Source organism: Ixodes scapularis, unplaced genomic scaffold, assembly GCF_016920785.2.
Source record: "Ixodes scapularis isolate PalLabHiFi unplaced genomic scaffold, ASM1692078v2 PGA_scaffold10__122_contigs__length_95168666, whole genome shotgun sequence".
Taxonomy (NCBI): Eukaryota; Metazoa; Arthropoda; class Arachnida; order Ixodida; family Ixodidae; genus Ixodes; species Ixodes scapularis.
The window spans coordinates 82,057,836-82,075,459 of record NW_024609836.1 but is presented as its reverse complement, the minus strand read 5'-3'; the positions used below and the strand labels follow the sequence as shown (position 1 = coordinate 82,075,459).

At 46.9% G+C, this 17,624-nt stretch overlaps 1 protein-coding gene across 1 annotated transcript; it reads right to left on the bottom strand.

Moving 5' to 3' along the window:
- Positions 1-4,533: 4,533 nt before the first annotated feature.
- On the bottom strand, positions 4,534-17,381 carry LOC120849868. Its single transcript, XM_040222128.2, has 10 exons — positions 17,135-17,381; positions 16,894-17,052; positions 13,294-13,349; positions 12,013-12,107; positions 11,492-11,589; positions 11,355-11,376; positions 10,769-10,939; positions 9,597-9,849; positions 7,885-8,782; positions 4,534-5,319 (listed from the first exon to the last, which is right to left on the bottom strand). Exons 1-10 carry the CDS (start codon positions 17,298-17,300, stop codon positions 5,186-5,188), a joined length of 2,052 nt encoding a protein of 683 aa, XP_040078062.2. The 5' UTR covers positions 17,301-17,381; the 3' UTR covers positions 4,534-5,185.
- Between the last annotated feature and the right edge of the window lie 243 nt (positions 17,382-17,624).

The following is a 17,624-nucleotide window of genomic DNA, read 5'->3' as shown; positions in this document are numbered from 1 at the left end:
CACAAATAAAGCAATGCTATAGGGCATTTGAAAGGTTTTCGAAACGGCGAAAATGAAAATTCTTGAAGCGCGGCCCATACGGTCATGTTAAATTTGTCGACCAATCACAATTAGGCGAGCCGCGCTCAAACAACAAGTGCAATAAAGTAGGTTGATAATGAGCCAGTGCTGATCAGTGATACGGAGCTGTTGTGCGTGTATTCTGTAAACCGTCTAATGATACAAAAAAAGACAAGCCTCTGCCTCTACCTCTTCCGTCGGCACTGGACGCTGGATCAAGTTTGTTCCTGGACCGCAAGTGCCGCAAGTTACAAGTACAGTCAGAGTAAAGTAAAACGCTGCTTTAGAGGCACATACGGCTTCAAGCACATATTGCACTCGCAAAACACTTCCACATGGTGTCGATACTTGATCGGTATCCAAGCATGCGAAGGCACAGAGATGCAGCACTTCTCCCAAGGAAGGTTTCATCACGCCCGGCAAAACTTTCTTTCGACGAGTTGTGCTTTTTTTCTCACAACTTCCACATGTTCTCAACGGGAAGTTTCACAGCTTACACGCCGGGGTTTTAAAGAACTTCTTCAGGCAAATGACGACGAACAAGTAGAAAACGTGTCTTCAGCACGCTGCTGCCAGTCTCCGCAACGCTCCAAAAACATTATTTTTTGAGATGTAAGATGGCCAATTGGTGGCCGCACTTGCGCTGCAGTGACCAAGCAGAGATACGCAATCCAGCAATTGTCATAGAGATCAGTGAGTGACAGCGACCATAGAAATATTATAATGTACGCTAGAGGTTCAGTTGGCGCTAGTGTGCTGTTGATAGTAAGGTCCCTTAGTTGATAGTAGTTGCAAATGGAAGCAGACAGCAACCAGTCGAAAATTGACATCCAGTACCGAATGTCTACGGGGAAAAGCTGGTGCATTTTTTTTCTGCGCTTGATTATAAGAAATATTACAAATAATTATAATGTAATAGTTTTTAACGTTTCTCAAGCACGGAAATGAAAACTACGCAGTAACTCTCGATCAGTAACTCCCTGTGCATGAAAACTATCAAAATAAAGCGAAGGCCAAGTTAATGCTGAACGCAAGTTCGTCTGCTTCTTTTGCAGGGGTTATGGTGACGTCAGAATGCCGAGCTCTAATTGGCTCGGATTGAAGGATAGTATGTGGGTAAACTAAAGGTAGCTTCTTGGCGTCGTTCTGGCGTCACCACAACACCTGTGCTAAAAGCAGACGACTTGCTCTCCGCATATAGTCCCAATTTGCAATAAATAAGTACTATATGCAGAGCGCAAGTGTATCTGCTTCCCACACAGCAATTGCAATAGTGTCAGAACACCGAGCTCTTATTGGCTGATTGAAAAAAATAGTGGGTAGACCTCAAAACATCCAGCATTAAGGTCAACCCAATATCCTTTTGAAGAAAAAAAAGAGGGGGTTGTTGATATGTTTATGCAGCCTGAACTTAGTCTGCCTCAACGGCGTCTTGTCTCTCAGCTGTAGATGAGCGATTTGCCAGTGCTGTACAACCGCTAGCCTGGGGTCTTTACGTGCACTGCGCAGTATAGTAACACAACCGCACTCCGGTACAATGCTCATCCACAACGAAACGAGCATGGGTGGGGATTGAACCTAAGGTTCCCCGGATTCCATTATCCTTTCAAACAAGCCATTCAGAGCTTGGCCACGGCCAGATTGGATACGGGCTCGCTGTCTTACGGCCTGTTGGGGTGTCAGTGGCCGAGTGGGCAAGCACACACCAGCTTGGAGCACATGGAGCGATAGCTTGTGTTGCAGAACCCAGGGATCCCGGGCTCAATCCCCAACCCTGCCCATTTCGATCTGGATGAGCATCGTACCGGGGTGCAGTCATGTATCAGTAATGCGTGGTGTATATGTTAAAGACCCAGGCTAGCAGTTGTACTGCACTGGCTGTATTGCTCATTTACAGTCAAAAGACAAATCACGCTTTGTGGCAGACTAACTTCAGGCTATATAAGCATACACACAAAACACAATTTTTTTACAGCCTGTCCAGTGAGGCATTGCAGCTGTGCCACAGCGCGGCTGCAATCACAGGTACGGTAGTGCGCCCTGGAGCGCTGATCAAAGCTGTGCACGCTTGCTCTCTTCCCCTCTTCGGCAATGCCACAGAAAGCGAACTGGAGAAGCCGACAAAGAAGCAAACACGTAAATCGTTTGGAAACTATCGCGGAGCCTGCTATGCCCTATTGCTTACAATCTGCTGGAAATGCGACGTGTGCATAAGGTGCTGCTGGATTCTCAGTGACTGGCGGTGAACGTTAATTCTGAGTATGAACACCGAGAATCAATAGAAAACGCATAATTACAGTGCTGGTCGAAGACCTCAATGTTGACTCTCCTTGAGGTAATGCCATGGCACAAAAATCACAGGGTATGAGCGTTATCTTGTTTGCTCATTTGATTGCCATTAAAACAATAATCTGCTAAATGCCTCACTAAGGGAATAAAGGACCTTATGCATACACCACAGGTGGGTACTGGTTGACAAAAAGGTTCTTTCTTGGTATCTTCTTCTTTCACGTGGTGCTTAGGGATTCATCGCTGGGCAGCTGGTGGAAAGACACGCCAGAAGTCTTCCCCGATATTGACGTGCTATTTGGGAAACACAAAATATACTATTGGGCCACGAGAAACCGACCCTTCTAAGCAAGGTTAGCATAATGGAACAGCGAGGATAGTAGGGTGCCCGTGCCCCATGCAGAAAGATGCACATGCTTTCTTGTTAAAGCAAAAGTGGGGGGAAAGGTGTAGTTGAAGTGCTTATCTTGGTTCCTTTGCGTTGGTTGCTTGTATTTAGAGAGTGCATTGGTTCTTTCAGAGTTTCCTTGTGTCCCTACAAACTAGTAACCTCTTGCAGGTCACCGGGGTCTTTTGTTCTTATCTGCCATAGTTGTGCGACCTCAGGCAGTGTGCATCTCCTTGTGTGGTTGTGGGCCTATTTAAGGATGTAGTCTAAAAAATAAATCTTTAGCTGCGTTCGGATTTTCGTGTCTGACAGTCACTTTTCTGTCCCCACGTTCCAGGGTTATCAGTCTGTACATGCTTTCTCTTGCGACGGAAAAGGCCATGCGAAAAAGAAGCACGCGAATCCAGTTTGGCCGCGGCTCGGCGTTGTGCCGACGTCGCTGCAACTCCTGTGCAAGAAGCAGATGACTTGCTCTGCATTGCTTTATTCTCTCTGCTCGTGCAGATATGTTCAAAGATGCTTGTTCTGCATTCAAAACATCAACCGCACGCACAAAATCTTTTAAAATAGGAAAAAGCCAGAAAACATGTGCCCGATAAAAGCTGCCTGGCATAGGAAATAATAAAAAGAGGCACCTTTCATAGCCCACATACTTTATTTTTTACGTTTTGAACCGCTCGTAAAGATGTACGACAAGGCCATTTTCATATACTGCAAAAACCCTTTATTTTCGTGGCTCCGATATTTTGCGAACTGGCCAGTGGGGTTAGATTCACTACCATTAAATTTCGCGAATTCTAAAGGCTGGATTTCACCTCTACACACAATAGAAATATCGGCGGCCACCAAAATTAGCGAATTTCCTAAGTCGCAAAATTCACAAAAATTAGAGGCTCGCGAACATTAAGGGTTTTACAGTATGTGACAAGACTGGCATATTGGCAATATATAAGTGTCATCCAAATCCTGGCAAACCTTGAACACACTCTACCTTGACTGTCATTTTACTTAGATTCGTTGCTCGTGTTTACACACCTTTCGTGGAACCCACGTTTGGGCCTGAAATATAGCAAAGTTAAACATTGTTCACCGATGAAGAAAAATGATGTAACTAAAGGAATTACACTTTTACAATGTTAATAAAGGTACATACTATTTCGTATGACCCAAATAACAGAAGAGTTCCATGTTATTTTCCGGTGAAGAGACATACTAATGCACGCGCGTTTTCCCATAAGAATGCACAGGAACACCGCAAAGGTAGGCTGGAGCTGCCCACTTGCATCCCGGAAATGGCATGGACACTAGCACCAGTTGAACCGCCAGCATACATTATAGTAGCTCTATGATTATTTCCTTTCCTTCCTCGAAGCTATTGAGACTGCTACAGTTTATTGTAGGCAAGTCTGTGGGCCATATTCCTATCCCAAGATAGAATAAATTAAATTATGGAAAGAAAATGTCCAAGGCTCAACAGACAAGGGCTTGGAAGTACATATTTATATATATATATATATATATATATATATATATACATATAAAAAGACAAAGGTACAACCAAAGGCAGTTCTGGAACCCTAGGACATCGCACGGGTGACGTCACAAAAAAAGGGCCAATCCATTTGCCTGCACTAGGATGTGCCTGTGCCAGCTCCTGTGCTGCGGAAATGAATTCTACTCTTATAGTATTTGCAACATTTCATAAAACAAATAAATAAAAATAGTGTTTAATTGATTTGGCCATATGCTGACCACAAACCTATGAACCAATGGCACACCAACGAAGCCTCTGCAGCAAACATTTCTACGGCTTTTATTTCACCTAATTAAGCACAGACACGGAAATATCTCAACTTCATCCAGCTAATGCAAACACAATTATAAAAAAAAATCAACCAAATTTTTTGCATGCTTTTTGCATTGAGGAACAAACATGTCAGTGAACTAAAGGCTTCACTTGCATTACAAGATAAAGGTGTGTAAACACAAGTGTCCCAGTGATCTTATGCACACACACAAACACACAGTACAGTCTGGTTCGACAACATCAGATCAGGTATGTGATCAACCGTCGCGACACAAGCTGAAAGCTTTCCAGAAGGCTGCTTTTAGCTGTCCGGTACCCCGCCAAACACGCATCTTGATATATCTTTGCACAGTAACGCAGCAATAACACCCACACTGTCTCCCTGGAGGATGCTTAACTGTTACAACATCAGAAGTTGATGCTCCTATGTCGACTGTCCACAGCCCGACTGTCTAAAGTACTATGCCAGCCTCTGGCATTCCAGACACCTCACTGACAAAGGCCCAATCACCTGAACAAACGAGGCAAAGTCACACCCACACGATTCTTGCGACATGTTTGTGAGCGTGTTTCCTAATGTCTCCTGAAATGCGCACAACGTAGCTTCAGTTCACGACTTCCGTCAGCTTCAGCCATTGCAGTCACCTGGACGGCCGCAGACGTCCCCTCCACTGGTGCTTGGCTTGGGCGGCCTTGAGTTGTCGGCGACGCAGGGCCTCCTCTCTCTTCTTGGCGATTTCCTCTGGGGTGCATTTCTGGCTCGGAGCACGCTGGGCTGAGGAAATAGACAAACAAACAATGTGACCATTTATGGCCTGGGCGGTAAAGACAGAACGTGGCAAACTGCAAGCACCAACATCGATGGTGTCGAGAGAAAGGGAGTGACAGAAAAGAGGAGAAAGAAAGCAGATGATAGGTCAGGAGTGTTTGTTTTGCAGCAGTGAGCTGAAGCTGCTCGAATGCTTGTCAACTTAATTTTATTCCGTAGGACGCACGACGCCGATGTTTTCGTGCATATGAAAACTAGAAAAAACTAGACGCAGACCTTGAACGTGATGTCTTCCCGCTTCTTTGTTTATATAGACGCGTCACCAGCAGTGCGGTTCCATCGAGACAACCAATGCCCGAGTCAATGCCCAGCCGTTCCGAAGCGGCCGAAAGGCACAGGACTTTTCCCTCTAGATTGTTACGTTAACTTTATGTTCACATCTCGAAAATACATAAAAGCACGCGGGCAAGAGGATTAGGCATTGATGTGGTTTGAAATCTCGAGATTAGGGAGAGAAACCAAAACCCGACAGCACTGACGCGAGATCTCATTTGCAGTTAAGTTTATATTTGAAGTAAACACTGCTTCTACCCGCAGTCACGACTGTAAGCCGAACCATGTTTACAAATCCCTTCGGGAAAGTACGATATTCGCAACTCCAACGCCCTATAGGTGGCGGGGCGGTAGTTTCAAGGCGGAAGAGACAGGGATAGATTCTCCAGAATTTCCCGTGCGCCTGCTCGCTGACGCTGGTCACGCGCTAAAAACGATTTATTTGTCTACAAATGTGAAGCGGTTAGGGAGGGATCCTATTACAGGTGACGGAGATGTTGACGCACGTTAGGAAAACGAGCATGCTGACATTCAAAAGTTGCAGAAACCTCGACTTGCGAAGCTTTGTGGTGGGCGAGCGCATTTTGGGCACCATCCACGCCACCGTTTGTGGCAGAATATTTTCGAGGGTGATGAAGATATCATGTTTGCGCTTGGCCTGACCATTTGTGCTCAAAAAAGTAAGACTCGTCTGGTAACCGTCGAACTTCGGAAAGGCAGTGTTCACAGTATTGATGTCTTCATGTCACAGGCTCACAACTCGCTGCTACCATCTCAGTTTCAGTGTATTGCAACACGTGATCAAACTGTTCTATGGTTACTGATAGAAAGTTTGTTACCGCAGGCTACTGTGCGGTGTAGCATTACATCCAGAAGTTTGCGCTGTGCCTTTGAGGCATAATTTTCCGCGCGCACCAGGAACGTTGCCGTGCTCTTCGCTTTAAAAGAAAAGGTTGCAGTCCTTACACCCCTTATCGCATATACGGCACCCCGAAAATTCAGTTCACTGTGCAGCGCACTGACGTCAAACCGACGGCTCCAACTTTTACGAGGGGCTTAAAGATGGTGCGATATAAGACTTTAAAGAGCTAAAATATGCATCAAATAGTACGAAAAAAAACACACCAAAGCTTTGCAGTAAACAAAAACAAAAAACAATTACTTGTTTTTTAACAGTCATTTACACTTATTTAAGCTATTTTAATAAGTTGTACAACTCGGCTGTCAAGCCGCTCGTGAAAGTTGGTAGCGTCGGTTGAACGTCAGTGCGCTGTACGTCCAACTGCAGTTTATGGGTGTTGTATGCTATGCTAAAACTGCCTATTAACATAATCGGCGTGTTTAGGGGTTTTATAAATCACTCTATAAAAAATAAATATTTTAATATACCATACATTTTTTGTATTGTGTTATTTGCAACGTTGCGGCCCCTCTCGCCAAAACTGCCTGTTCTAAGCTCTCGTCACAAACAGCTGGCTAATACAGACGCGCTTAATATGCTTGGAACATTTCATTATTTCCTTTGTAATTACCTGAAAGTAAGTATGCGTATTTTGTCTTTTGAAAATGCATGGAATGAATGGTCATGTTCCTTGTAACGGCCTTAAAGCGCAAACCTATTCCCGGTGTGTGTTGCTCGACATACCATTGTGCAACGAGGTTTCTCCTACTTATGGCAAAGAATAGACTTTTCGTAGACCGTACTATAGAGCTCTACATTATTAGCGGGAGCGTTTGCCGCCGTCACGTTAAGCACAGACTGAGCTGACGATCATGCACAAGACCAGAAACCCGCAGCGTATGCGATATACGAAAAGTCCCTAATGAAATTGGACGTCCCGGTCCTTCGTGAAACACTGTAGTGCTGCAAGGCGGAGCACAAAAATTCCTTTTTTAATGCGCTCACTTTTTTCGTTAAAACGGCTTCACGCATCAAGGCCGACAGTTCCTGCCACCGTTTCCGTGCCGCTGCCGCCACTGCCGTCCTTGCTTCTCTGGTTCTCCGTTCGTCCACAAGAGGGCGAGCGGCGGGCTGGAGTTGCGAATAGGCCATTCTAACAATTGCCTCCCGAGCGCTGCCATCCTTGTCCACAGGACCATGGAACACGATTCGAGCACACGCAGTACCCCTCTTCTACCGGATGTTACACGTCGCACGTGCATCCACGGCCCAGTGACTCGGCATTTTTTCACCAGGGTGACAGCACCGAAAGGTGTCCAAAAGCAGACAGCACTCACACTCCACTTTCTCCAGCCAGGACACGACGTCAGGCGTCGCGAAGTCCGTGTCGTCGTCGTCGTCTCCGAAGTCTATACTCGCATCTGCCGTGTTGGTTGTCTTGGCCCTTGAAAGCTGCATCCTCGCCTGGGTTCTGAAGGGCGACTTCGACTTGGGTACAGTTGGCGGGCTTCGGGTTGTCGCCGTCGCCACTGCCCAAGCCGAGTTCCTCGAGGACGAAGGTTGTGCGACGCTCGGCAAGACGACCAACGTCCCGCTTCCGTTGCTGACGGCAGAACGTCCCGTCGCAGTAGTGCTGACGACCCAAGAGTTGGAGCCGCTGCTGACCACGCTGGAGATGTGCTTCCCGTTGCGAGCCCCGGGCAGGAGAGTCGGCGGTCGTTTGTGGCTTGAGGACGCGTCGGCACTCTTCGAGACTCCGCAGTTGTTTGCCGTGCCGGCGACCTTAGAGTGGGCGTAATTCAACGGCGTCACGTAAGGTATCGCTTTGTGAGATGAAGACACCGTGCCATGCGGGGAAAGGGAACTCGAAACAGCGCCCTTCTTGCCGCTTCCGAAAGTGACGCCGCCCTCTGAACCGGCCGTCTTTGACGCTACTCGTGCTGTCACTCCACAAGGTTTAAAGCCTGTGGCACTTTTTGGCTCATTTATGGGCAGTCCAGAGGTTGCAACGTGTACGCTGCGTCCAAGAGTCGTTGTGGCGGCCTCGGTCGGCGACGGCTTGTCTCTGTCGAGTCTGGAGGAGGTTGCTGCTGTTCCAGAGTCAGCACGCGGAGGTGGACACTTGGCGGCCATTTTCCTCTCCAACTCCTGCTGCTGTTCGTATGTGCTGCAGATCTGATCCAAGAGCGCTTCATCCTCGTCATCCTCGTCAAAGATCGGTCCCGGGGATTGAACCTGTCGTGCAACAAAATAATGCGGTATTTCAATTATTACTCAGAAGACGGTTACGAAATGGGGTCACAGGTCACTGAAAGCAGATGACGGGGTTGAGGGACATGTTTGCAAAGTGTGGGGGAGGGGGGATGTACAATTGCGATTGCTTTCATTTCCCACCAATGCAATTCTCAAAGATGCTGTTCACATTTGTTACAAAAACAGAGCTACACCTTGAATACTATTCTCACAGTAAAAATCACCCTTTATGTATGCGGAGCGCAAGTTTGTCTGCTTCATTCACAGGGGTTGTGATGTCAGGACGTCGATCTCTGATTAGCTTAAATGGACGGATAGTGGGTAGACCTCAATGCTAGCTCCCTCGAGGTCTACCCACTATCCGTCCAATCAGAGCCAATCGGAGCTCGGCGTTCTGATGTCATCGCAACCCCTGCGCAAGAAGCAGACGAACTTGCGCTCAGCATACTTTTCACGAAAAACTGAGCTCGCTAAGCACAGATGCCAATTTTTCCGGCTCAATTCAAAATGAGCACCAAGTTAAAAAAAAGAACTCCTTTATATTCGTAACTTTGCCATATCTGTGTTTAGTCAAGTCCTGGTGCCGCCAAAACTTTTGTCCTTCAGTGGTTTCATAATTTTCTGTTCAAGTCGATCGAGTATAATTCATTTATATGCATATTTCCTAACTAATGAGCACCTAGAAACGTATGGGGAAACAGTTTCCAGCATGCATTCCAGCGAAATTTCGAGCCAGTAGTAAGTCACTCGAAATCGCCCGTGAGAAGGCCCAACCGCGCTGCGACGACTCCCTCACCGGGGCCCGTTCTGAAGCGGACACCGCGACGGGAACGAGGCTCCGCTGCTGCGGCGGAGAAGATGTGCGGTTCAGCGACAGGGCTTGAAGCCTCGGCGACTTGCGCAGCAGGCTCGACCGGTCCCGTGGTGACGCCCGCTTCAGGTGGCACCGCATTGGCGATGCAAACATTGAGATGTTGGGAGGCGTCTGCAACGCCGCCGTGGGAACGCTAGGCGACGCCGGTGACACTTTCACCAGTCTTGACGGTGTCCTACAAAACAAACAGTGCCAAAATCCCGGAGGCATCATTGGGAAGGTACACTGTGCGACACAGCCAGTGAAAACATCGACGACAGGTTTCGAGTTCCCTACGTGCGGACATTCCGTTGTACGCCCTTCTGCTAGGCCCTCAAACTTTTTCTTTAATGAAAAAACTGAAAGACGTTTTCAAATCTCTGTAATGCAAAATTAGAGTGCAGCTCTCGATGAGGAGGAGGAAGGAAGAGAGAGGAGGAGGAGGGACGTTTCCCATAGTGCAACGTGTGACATGAAGTCACGTGACCGTCGTGAGGTCACGTGACCCTCATGAGTTCACGTGACCCCTGTGAGATCACGTGACTTCCGTGAGGTCACGAGACCTCACGGTTACGCTGGCGGCAATGCCGCTCAAGCCGGAGACGGGCACTTAAGAGCTGCGCTCTAAAAGGCAACATACTCTATTTTTTTATATAGAAAGATATACGGAGACCATGCTTTGTTTCGCCCCAGCAATCCGTGCAAGCGATTCGCACCAATCAGGCGTCGAGAGTGCCACGCGACCAACACGTACCGTGCAACTCTCTCATACTGTACTCCATTTCACCTTACGTCCGAGCGCAGCGGATGTTCCGAGCCATCGGAGCCAATCCAAGGCCATGTGTGGGTCACGTGACCTTGGAGAGGGGGCACAGCGACACGCGGAAAGCGTATCACGGACTGCGTCCACAGAGCGGGATTGGCTGGGATAGCTTGTAGGCGTCCGCTGCGTCCGGACGTAAGGTGAAACGGAGTACAGACTGGCGTCGCGAAACGTATACTGTAGTGTTAAACAGAAAGGTCATGGATGCACCACAGGACTTGATGGTATACTTCTCAACTTAGCACGCCACATCGCGTGACATGGCGCCGCACGTGTCGAGACATGCTCTCACCTCATCTCGGCGGTCATCTCCATTTCCTGCGTCGCCGCAACCAGCAGGCTGTCGTCCTCGCCTGCCCACTTCTCATCGCTTGTCGGCGACGGCGGCGACGGCACCTTCGCGGCAGATTTTTCGACCCTGGCGGGCTTCTCGGTTTTCTCAACGTCTCTCGAGCGGCTTGGGCTGATAGAGAATGTCAAAAGTGAACAGTCTAACTGCAGACTTAAAAGGCAGAGTATCGGGTGCACGACGAAGCCGACAAATAAGAAGCCAACATGCTCTTAGAGTGCTCCTACGCAAAGTATTATCGCCTACCTGGATTTTCACGGAAACAAAACATGCAAGCGCCCAACAGCCAAGGAAAAATATTTGCGGCTCGAAATTCACCTTTTTTTCTGCGCGGAAACTGGTCAATTCAGATATTTCTCTCACTCTCTTTTCCTCAGTGACGTGCAATGTTGGAGCAGAACTTCAGTAATGTACACGGTTGGGCCAGCTGGTTCATTATAAAAAGCACAAATGGTGCAATGAAAAAAAAAACAGTGAAAGACAGACAAACACCAGCTGTGTTTATCTGAATAGATAGACGTAGCCATACCTTGCAAAAGTTGTTCCGGAACCTGAACAAAACAAACAAAAAACAGAAAACTCAGCATAACAATACTGCCAGATGCCAAAAGACAAAACACAATGCATGCATAAAGCATGCACATATGCATGGTACAAAGCAGTTACCACTTGGCCCAGGCTGCTTCATCATGTCCAACAGCATCTGCATCTCCTCCATGATGACCTGCGCGTTCGCAGCATCGCTTGCCAGGTTCCTCTGCTTGCTAGAACGGTGATCGAGAGTATCATTGGAGTGAAAAGGGAGTCGAGATTAACTCTAAATTAAAGGTAGTCAAGTGAGAGCCTAAACTCCAGAATAACTCCCGATGGGAAACAGAGGAAAAAAGTGGGCTAACCCAAAGGTTAGCACCAAGAGTGGAGTGAAAAGGGATGTTAAACTAAAGGGTGACTCCCACAGAAATATGAAGTGAAAAGGGAGTTCAGAGTAACTACCACCGAAAGATGAAGTGAAAAGGGAGTCGAGATTATAAAAGGTGGAGTTAAAAGGAAGTCTAAGCTCAAGATTAGCTGCCAATAGAAGGTGGAGTGAAAAAGCAAGTTAAGCCTAAGGTTAGGACTAAAGGTAGAGTGAAAAATAAAATCAATCCGGAGATTAAGTTCCAATCAAAGACGGTAATGTCGTTTACCGGGGACAGTCAGGTTTGGCTCGAGGTGGCGTATGGTTGTAGCTCGTTCCGATGATGTCCAATATCGACAAAGCAGCTGGCTCCGTCTCCTTTGGCTGTAAATAGTCCTGTGTGATCATTGTAGCTCATATACACAACACAATGCAAACCGGGCGGACGTAACTCAAGTCCCGACTTGGGCGCCCCTTGAAGCAAACAGGTCGGCTTCATCGGGAAGCTTCTGCCAGTCGCTGTGTTAGTTGTGTTGTAGCGGTATTAGTGGGTAAGCGCTGTAGTCTCTGAAATGGCTATTCCGCACCAAAAAAGCCACAACCGCTGCAAAGTTGGCTGCAACAGTACGCACAAGAATGTGCATGGCACAAAGTTTTACGGCTTCCCTCCAAAGCCGTACGACGCGGAGCGCGACGCGACCTGGATGCAACTTGTGCGTCGATGCGAGTAAGTGGCGTCTCTCACCTTGCAATTCGCATTTTGCTTTAAGCTGCTGATGAATAATACAATTACCTTTTTCTAGCGACGATGGAACAACATGGACACCTACAGCAAACTCTAAAATATGCAGCAAACACTTCACCGGGAACGAGAAGCGGAGCAAGGTTGCTCACCCAAGCTACAACCCACCCTTGGATATTTCCATCAGCCCACAAAAAAAGAGTAGGCAGGGAATCGCAGAATAGCGAAAAAACAATCACCCGGTTGTTGTCAAGCTGATTCAGAAAGCAATAAATGTACATCATTAGCACAGTCCACTCAACGCCAACTAAAAAACTCTTACGCACGCAGAATTTCGTTTGCGGAGTATAGTTCCCTGTTATCCACTTGTCCGTCAAAACGGACATCCTTCACGTTGTACAAGTGACCAGATTCGTGAAGAAGTTTTCCCTTTGTCATATAGACACCACAAAAGAACCTTTCTAGATTCACAACCGCCTTTGATCCCGTCATAATCAGGATGGGGGTGCTGTCCGCTATGCAGTTTCTTGACATTGCTTCCCGATGATTCCGCGCCGGCTACCGCTGGGTGGCAGCGCATAATAGGCGACCACTGCGACGCAGTCAACACGCCTGATTTCTATATACTGACATTTACCAACTAGTGTATGACTACGGAACAGCGGAGTCATTAGGGTCAGCGGCACCCAGGGAAATGGTCCGCAGCAACATCCCCCCCCCTCTTTCACTGCCCAGCTGCACCCCCCTGAGCACTGCACCCAGGGGCGGTCCCCTTAACAGTGATGCCACTGCTGCAGAACCATTCAGAGGGCAAGATTGTGACGTCACCTTAGATCTGAAATGCTTGACCAGATTCTTGACGTCCGATTCCCCATTTTTTCTCACTGCAAAGAAAATGATGACATTGAAGGTACATAGTTATATGCAATCAACTATGAAGGTGCGTACACTGAGCAACACTGTTAGCACAAACACGAGATCCACACTTTTTTACACTTTTACTCGGAAGGGGCATTGGGGGGGCCCCAAACTTTACCACTTAGGTTAGCGCCCAAAAAGATCACTTCCTGCCATACAGGTAGTTTTGATAACAGCCTACAAGAGGAGAAAAAAAGCAATAGTTTATTTGCGTTTTTCAACTTCTTCCTTCTTAGCTTTCCTTCAACTCACAAATCGCGCAGCATTACCAAACAGTTGAAGAGGAGGGAAAGAAGGAACTCCCCTCTTACTCGGACCCTCGTTTGTGTACCCAGCCGTCGCCATTCTCCCCCTAGAAGATTTGCCCGTCGCTCCGAATTCGGACAAAAGTTGCTTTTCCCCCTCTCCCGCCTGTAGCTTCCCCAGTACTGCGAGCAACTATCCTCCACTCCCCCTAAGCTGACAAGTGCTGTGCGAGCTACATGCTTGATGGGCCAGCCACACTTTTATCTTCTGCCATGTGATCATGCTCCCTTGCGCATAACCAAGCGCAGAGAATGGCATCAGGTGATGAAAGGGAGGCAGCTGATTGGTCCACCAAGTGCACAGCTATTTGCAAGATGAAATATTTTATTATTTTTTTTCGTCGCCCATACCGGATATGCCTACCAGGTGGCTGGGGACGAGGGTAAACGAATAAGGTCTACTGGCGATGAGATGTCTTGGTGGCGCCACCTCACGGGCGGCCTCCTGTGATAGAGCTGGTAGGATGCGAGCAGACGACACTTTGTGTCAAAGCACGGTGTGGGTATGTTAGTTCGCATTTATGCAGATTAAAAACGGTGTATTTATTAAAAAAATGTGTGTAACGTTTTTGTGAGCGATTTTTCTAATGAATAACAGTGCCTCGAAGTTGCTTCTTATATTAACAAGTTTCAAATGTTAAAAGACAACCCTGGAGCTTCATATTACAGCTTGTGAGACGTGCGTCAGGGCTATTCACAGCCTCTCTGAATAGTGCATTTTTGGATCTGTGGAGGCTGTTGTAGGAAAAGGTTTCGCATTCACCACAGCAAATGATGTGCTGTCTTCTTAGCTGTGCCTGCACGCACAGTCGTGCTGCAAAGCGCCTCACACTTGTTTTAGCTACACTGAACTTGCCGATACCGACGCTTCTATCCAAGTGCAACTCGACAGTTGCTGACGAGCAAACGCTAGTCAGTAATTGACACTTAGCTTCTCCTGTATCGAATATGTGGCAAAGAAGTTCGTGACATCGCAACTTCTGCTCAAAAGAAAAGCAGAAATGTTTGATAAATTCTTAAATTGTCGGACATGGCCCGGCAAATTCAGGCAATTGATTGATTTGTTCTAATCCGATTCTCACTAATTGTCTACAAATTTAAAATCGCTCGCTGAGAAGCGCATCACGCATTATGTGCATTTGCGTCCGCAAAATTAAACATGCAAACGGTAGTAATTCGTAGAAGGCATATAGACCAACACACTGTTTACAAACAAGCCCTCACAAGGTGTGGGCAAACGCACAGTTTCCGCACGAACCAGATTCGTTTCAAGTGGAGCGCCCGCGTATGCGCCCTGCCAATAGCAGCCCTACCGCAGGGGCATGATGTCAGTGTTGCGTGTTGGTCTATATATCATTTTTTGGGACGCTGAAGTCTCCCCCTAGATTTCAGACTTCAATAGACCCTTTCCGAAATTCAGTCTGGCCACTTTGATCACTTTAATCATCTGTGGAACGGCATCTGTGCCATACTAATGGCGACCTTCTTGTGACTGATAAAGGAAGATGTTGAAGATGCTCCTAAGCAGATGTTGCGAGGCCTGTACATTCGGGGGATCAGTACGACGCAATGTAGAAATGGAACACAAGAGCTACGAAAGCGTTTATTTCTAATAACTCAGATTCAGTCAATCTGTGGGTGGCACAGTCGGTTCTAAAGCACTTTGGTGTATAGAATTTTCTCGAGGCATCTGAGTAGGTTGGAGCTTTGTTCTGAATGCAGGTTCTTGGTCACCATCAAACTGAAAGTGATTAAGAAAGAACTCACACTGAACAATTCCTCGCGTGCCGTTGACTTGCGGAAGTGACGGTGCCGATACAAGTTCATATCCGCCATTGATATGGCAAAACGTAAACTGCTTTACGAACCGCCAGATGGCACTGAATTTCGGAAAGGATCTATCACAAAGGGGTGTCGCACGTTTCACGTTGACCAGGTGATTAAGCAGGTATTTAATTGAAACGACTCTGAAGTCAGCCTCCGCTTCTACCTGCCAGTTATTCTAAGGAAATGCTTTTCTACTGATTTACAAAATTTAAAAAAAAAAAAAAAAGATTAGCTTGGAATTAATAACAGACCAGCACTCACAGAACATATTAGAACCAACAGGATACGCGGAGTCGCTTTCACTAAAGTGTTAACTAGACATGCGAGAATTTCTTGAATTTCGCTTTCCTAGTTCCAATTTGATGAGAGTTCTGAGTTTTATTTTGTCTGAATCATAAAAAAAATACACCCTGTTTGCCATGGTAGATGTTGTATTGGGATAAAGCGGTGGATATTCTATATTTATCATCTTGCTTTTTGTACTGAGGTTAAGAACGGCACACCACCACCCCAGCGTCAAAAGTGTTTGTTAGCACGACTACGCATGCCACGCTTTCAAGTTTTGGTAAAATGTCCCAATACAAATATCATTATAATGCAATTAATGCAAAGAAATTAATGCAAAGGTGCAGGCGAGCTGGACAAGAATGACAATAATAATCCCTGGAGAAGGGGAACAAACAGGACAAAGGACAAACAAAATCTCGAAACACAGCTAGGTGACCGGCGCGCGACCGAAAAAATCCGCCTGGTTCTGGTATCGAACCAGGGACCTCTCCATTTCCAGTGGAGTGCTCTACGAACTGAGTTAACCAGGAGTCCTGCTTAACACTTAGCTGTGTTTGGAGATTTGTGTTTGCCCTGTCTTCTTTGTTCCCCCTTGTTTAGGGATTATTAGTTACAAATATCGCTTCACCAAATAAACAAAACGCGTGAAACAGACTTTGCCGCACGTTACCCAAACAGCACATGAAGCGGGCTGTCGCGCCAAGGGATCCAAGATCTGCACGGTCTGTCCCAGTCTTTCCTACCCGTGACGTCGCAAACGATGATGATGATAGCTAGAGAAGCGCCCCCTGTAGGGCCAGCTGACGTGCTTTGGGTGTCGCGGATGTATCACAGTGAAAAGGCGGAGAGCTTTCGAAAGAAAGGAGCTACGAAATATTCCGCTATGTTTTAATATTTTAGTACCAAAAAGCAGGCTTCTGACTTTGTGCATTCTTTCTTTTGGCCCACTAAACGATATGCTATTAGTGAAATCCCAAACTAAATTAATGTATCCCAGCTAACATTCTTTTCATGGCCCCTTTAACAGTGTACAATTCTCTCACTTTTCTGATCCTATTGGCGAATGTGTTTCGAGGACAACGTTAATTACCTTTGAAAACTTTGTTTCGCGGCGAAGTGCAGTCCCAGATGACATCGGCCGCAACGACGTCTTGAGAGCACAGCAAGTCGTCGGCGATCGTGTTTAGGTCCACAGTCGTCTCGTAACAACTCTGATCGAGAAGGTCCGGTGAGGCGTCGCGTCTCGATACTGAGGTAAAGAGAGGCATCGATTAATTGTCCCGTCTTAGCAGAAACTTAAAGCTATGCAGTCAAATATAAATTGAACTTACCGCCAGCTTTTCCAACCGGTGTCGAAAAACCGCGGACAGAGGAGGCGAGCTTGCTTTTTGCGGCGCGTCTTTTCGGAGTCGTAGTGGCGCTCGAACAGCTTTTTTCCGGCGATGGTTTCGGCTTTTTCATCTTAAAGCATTCTGTAATGTGCCTATCTAATGACATTACGCAGGAATGCACCCAAACACGAGGAAAACCGCACAAATTGGGATCACATCATAAACCACAACCGACGCTACATCTCGACCGCCATTGTGCTGATGTCCATGTCAATAATTACTGCGATCAAGTATCGAGTCATCCGTCTAGCTTTCTAAGAGCAAATATGACCCTACTCGGTCCCCTTGTAAATGATTACGGAGTAACAATTTTACTCAAGGGAGGTAAAACAATATGTGACCTTGAACTTCCAGCTTCTCCCTCGAGAGATCAAGACAGCTGACAAATGATTGACAATAGAATGCCTCTACACCTAAAATAAAAACGCAC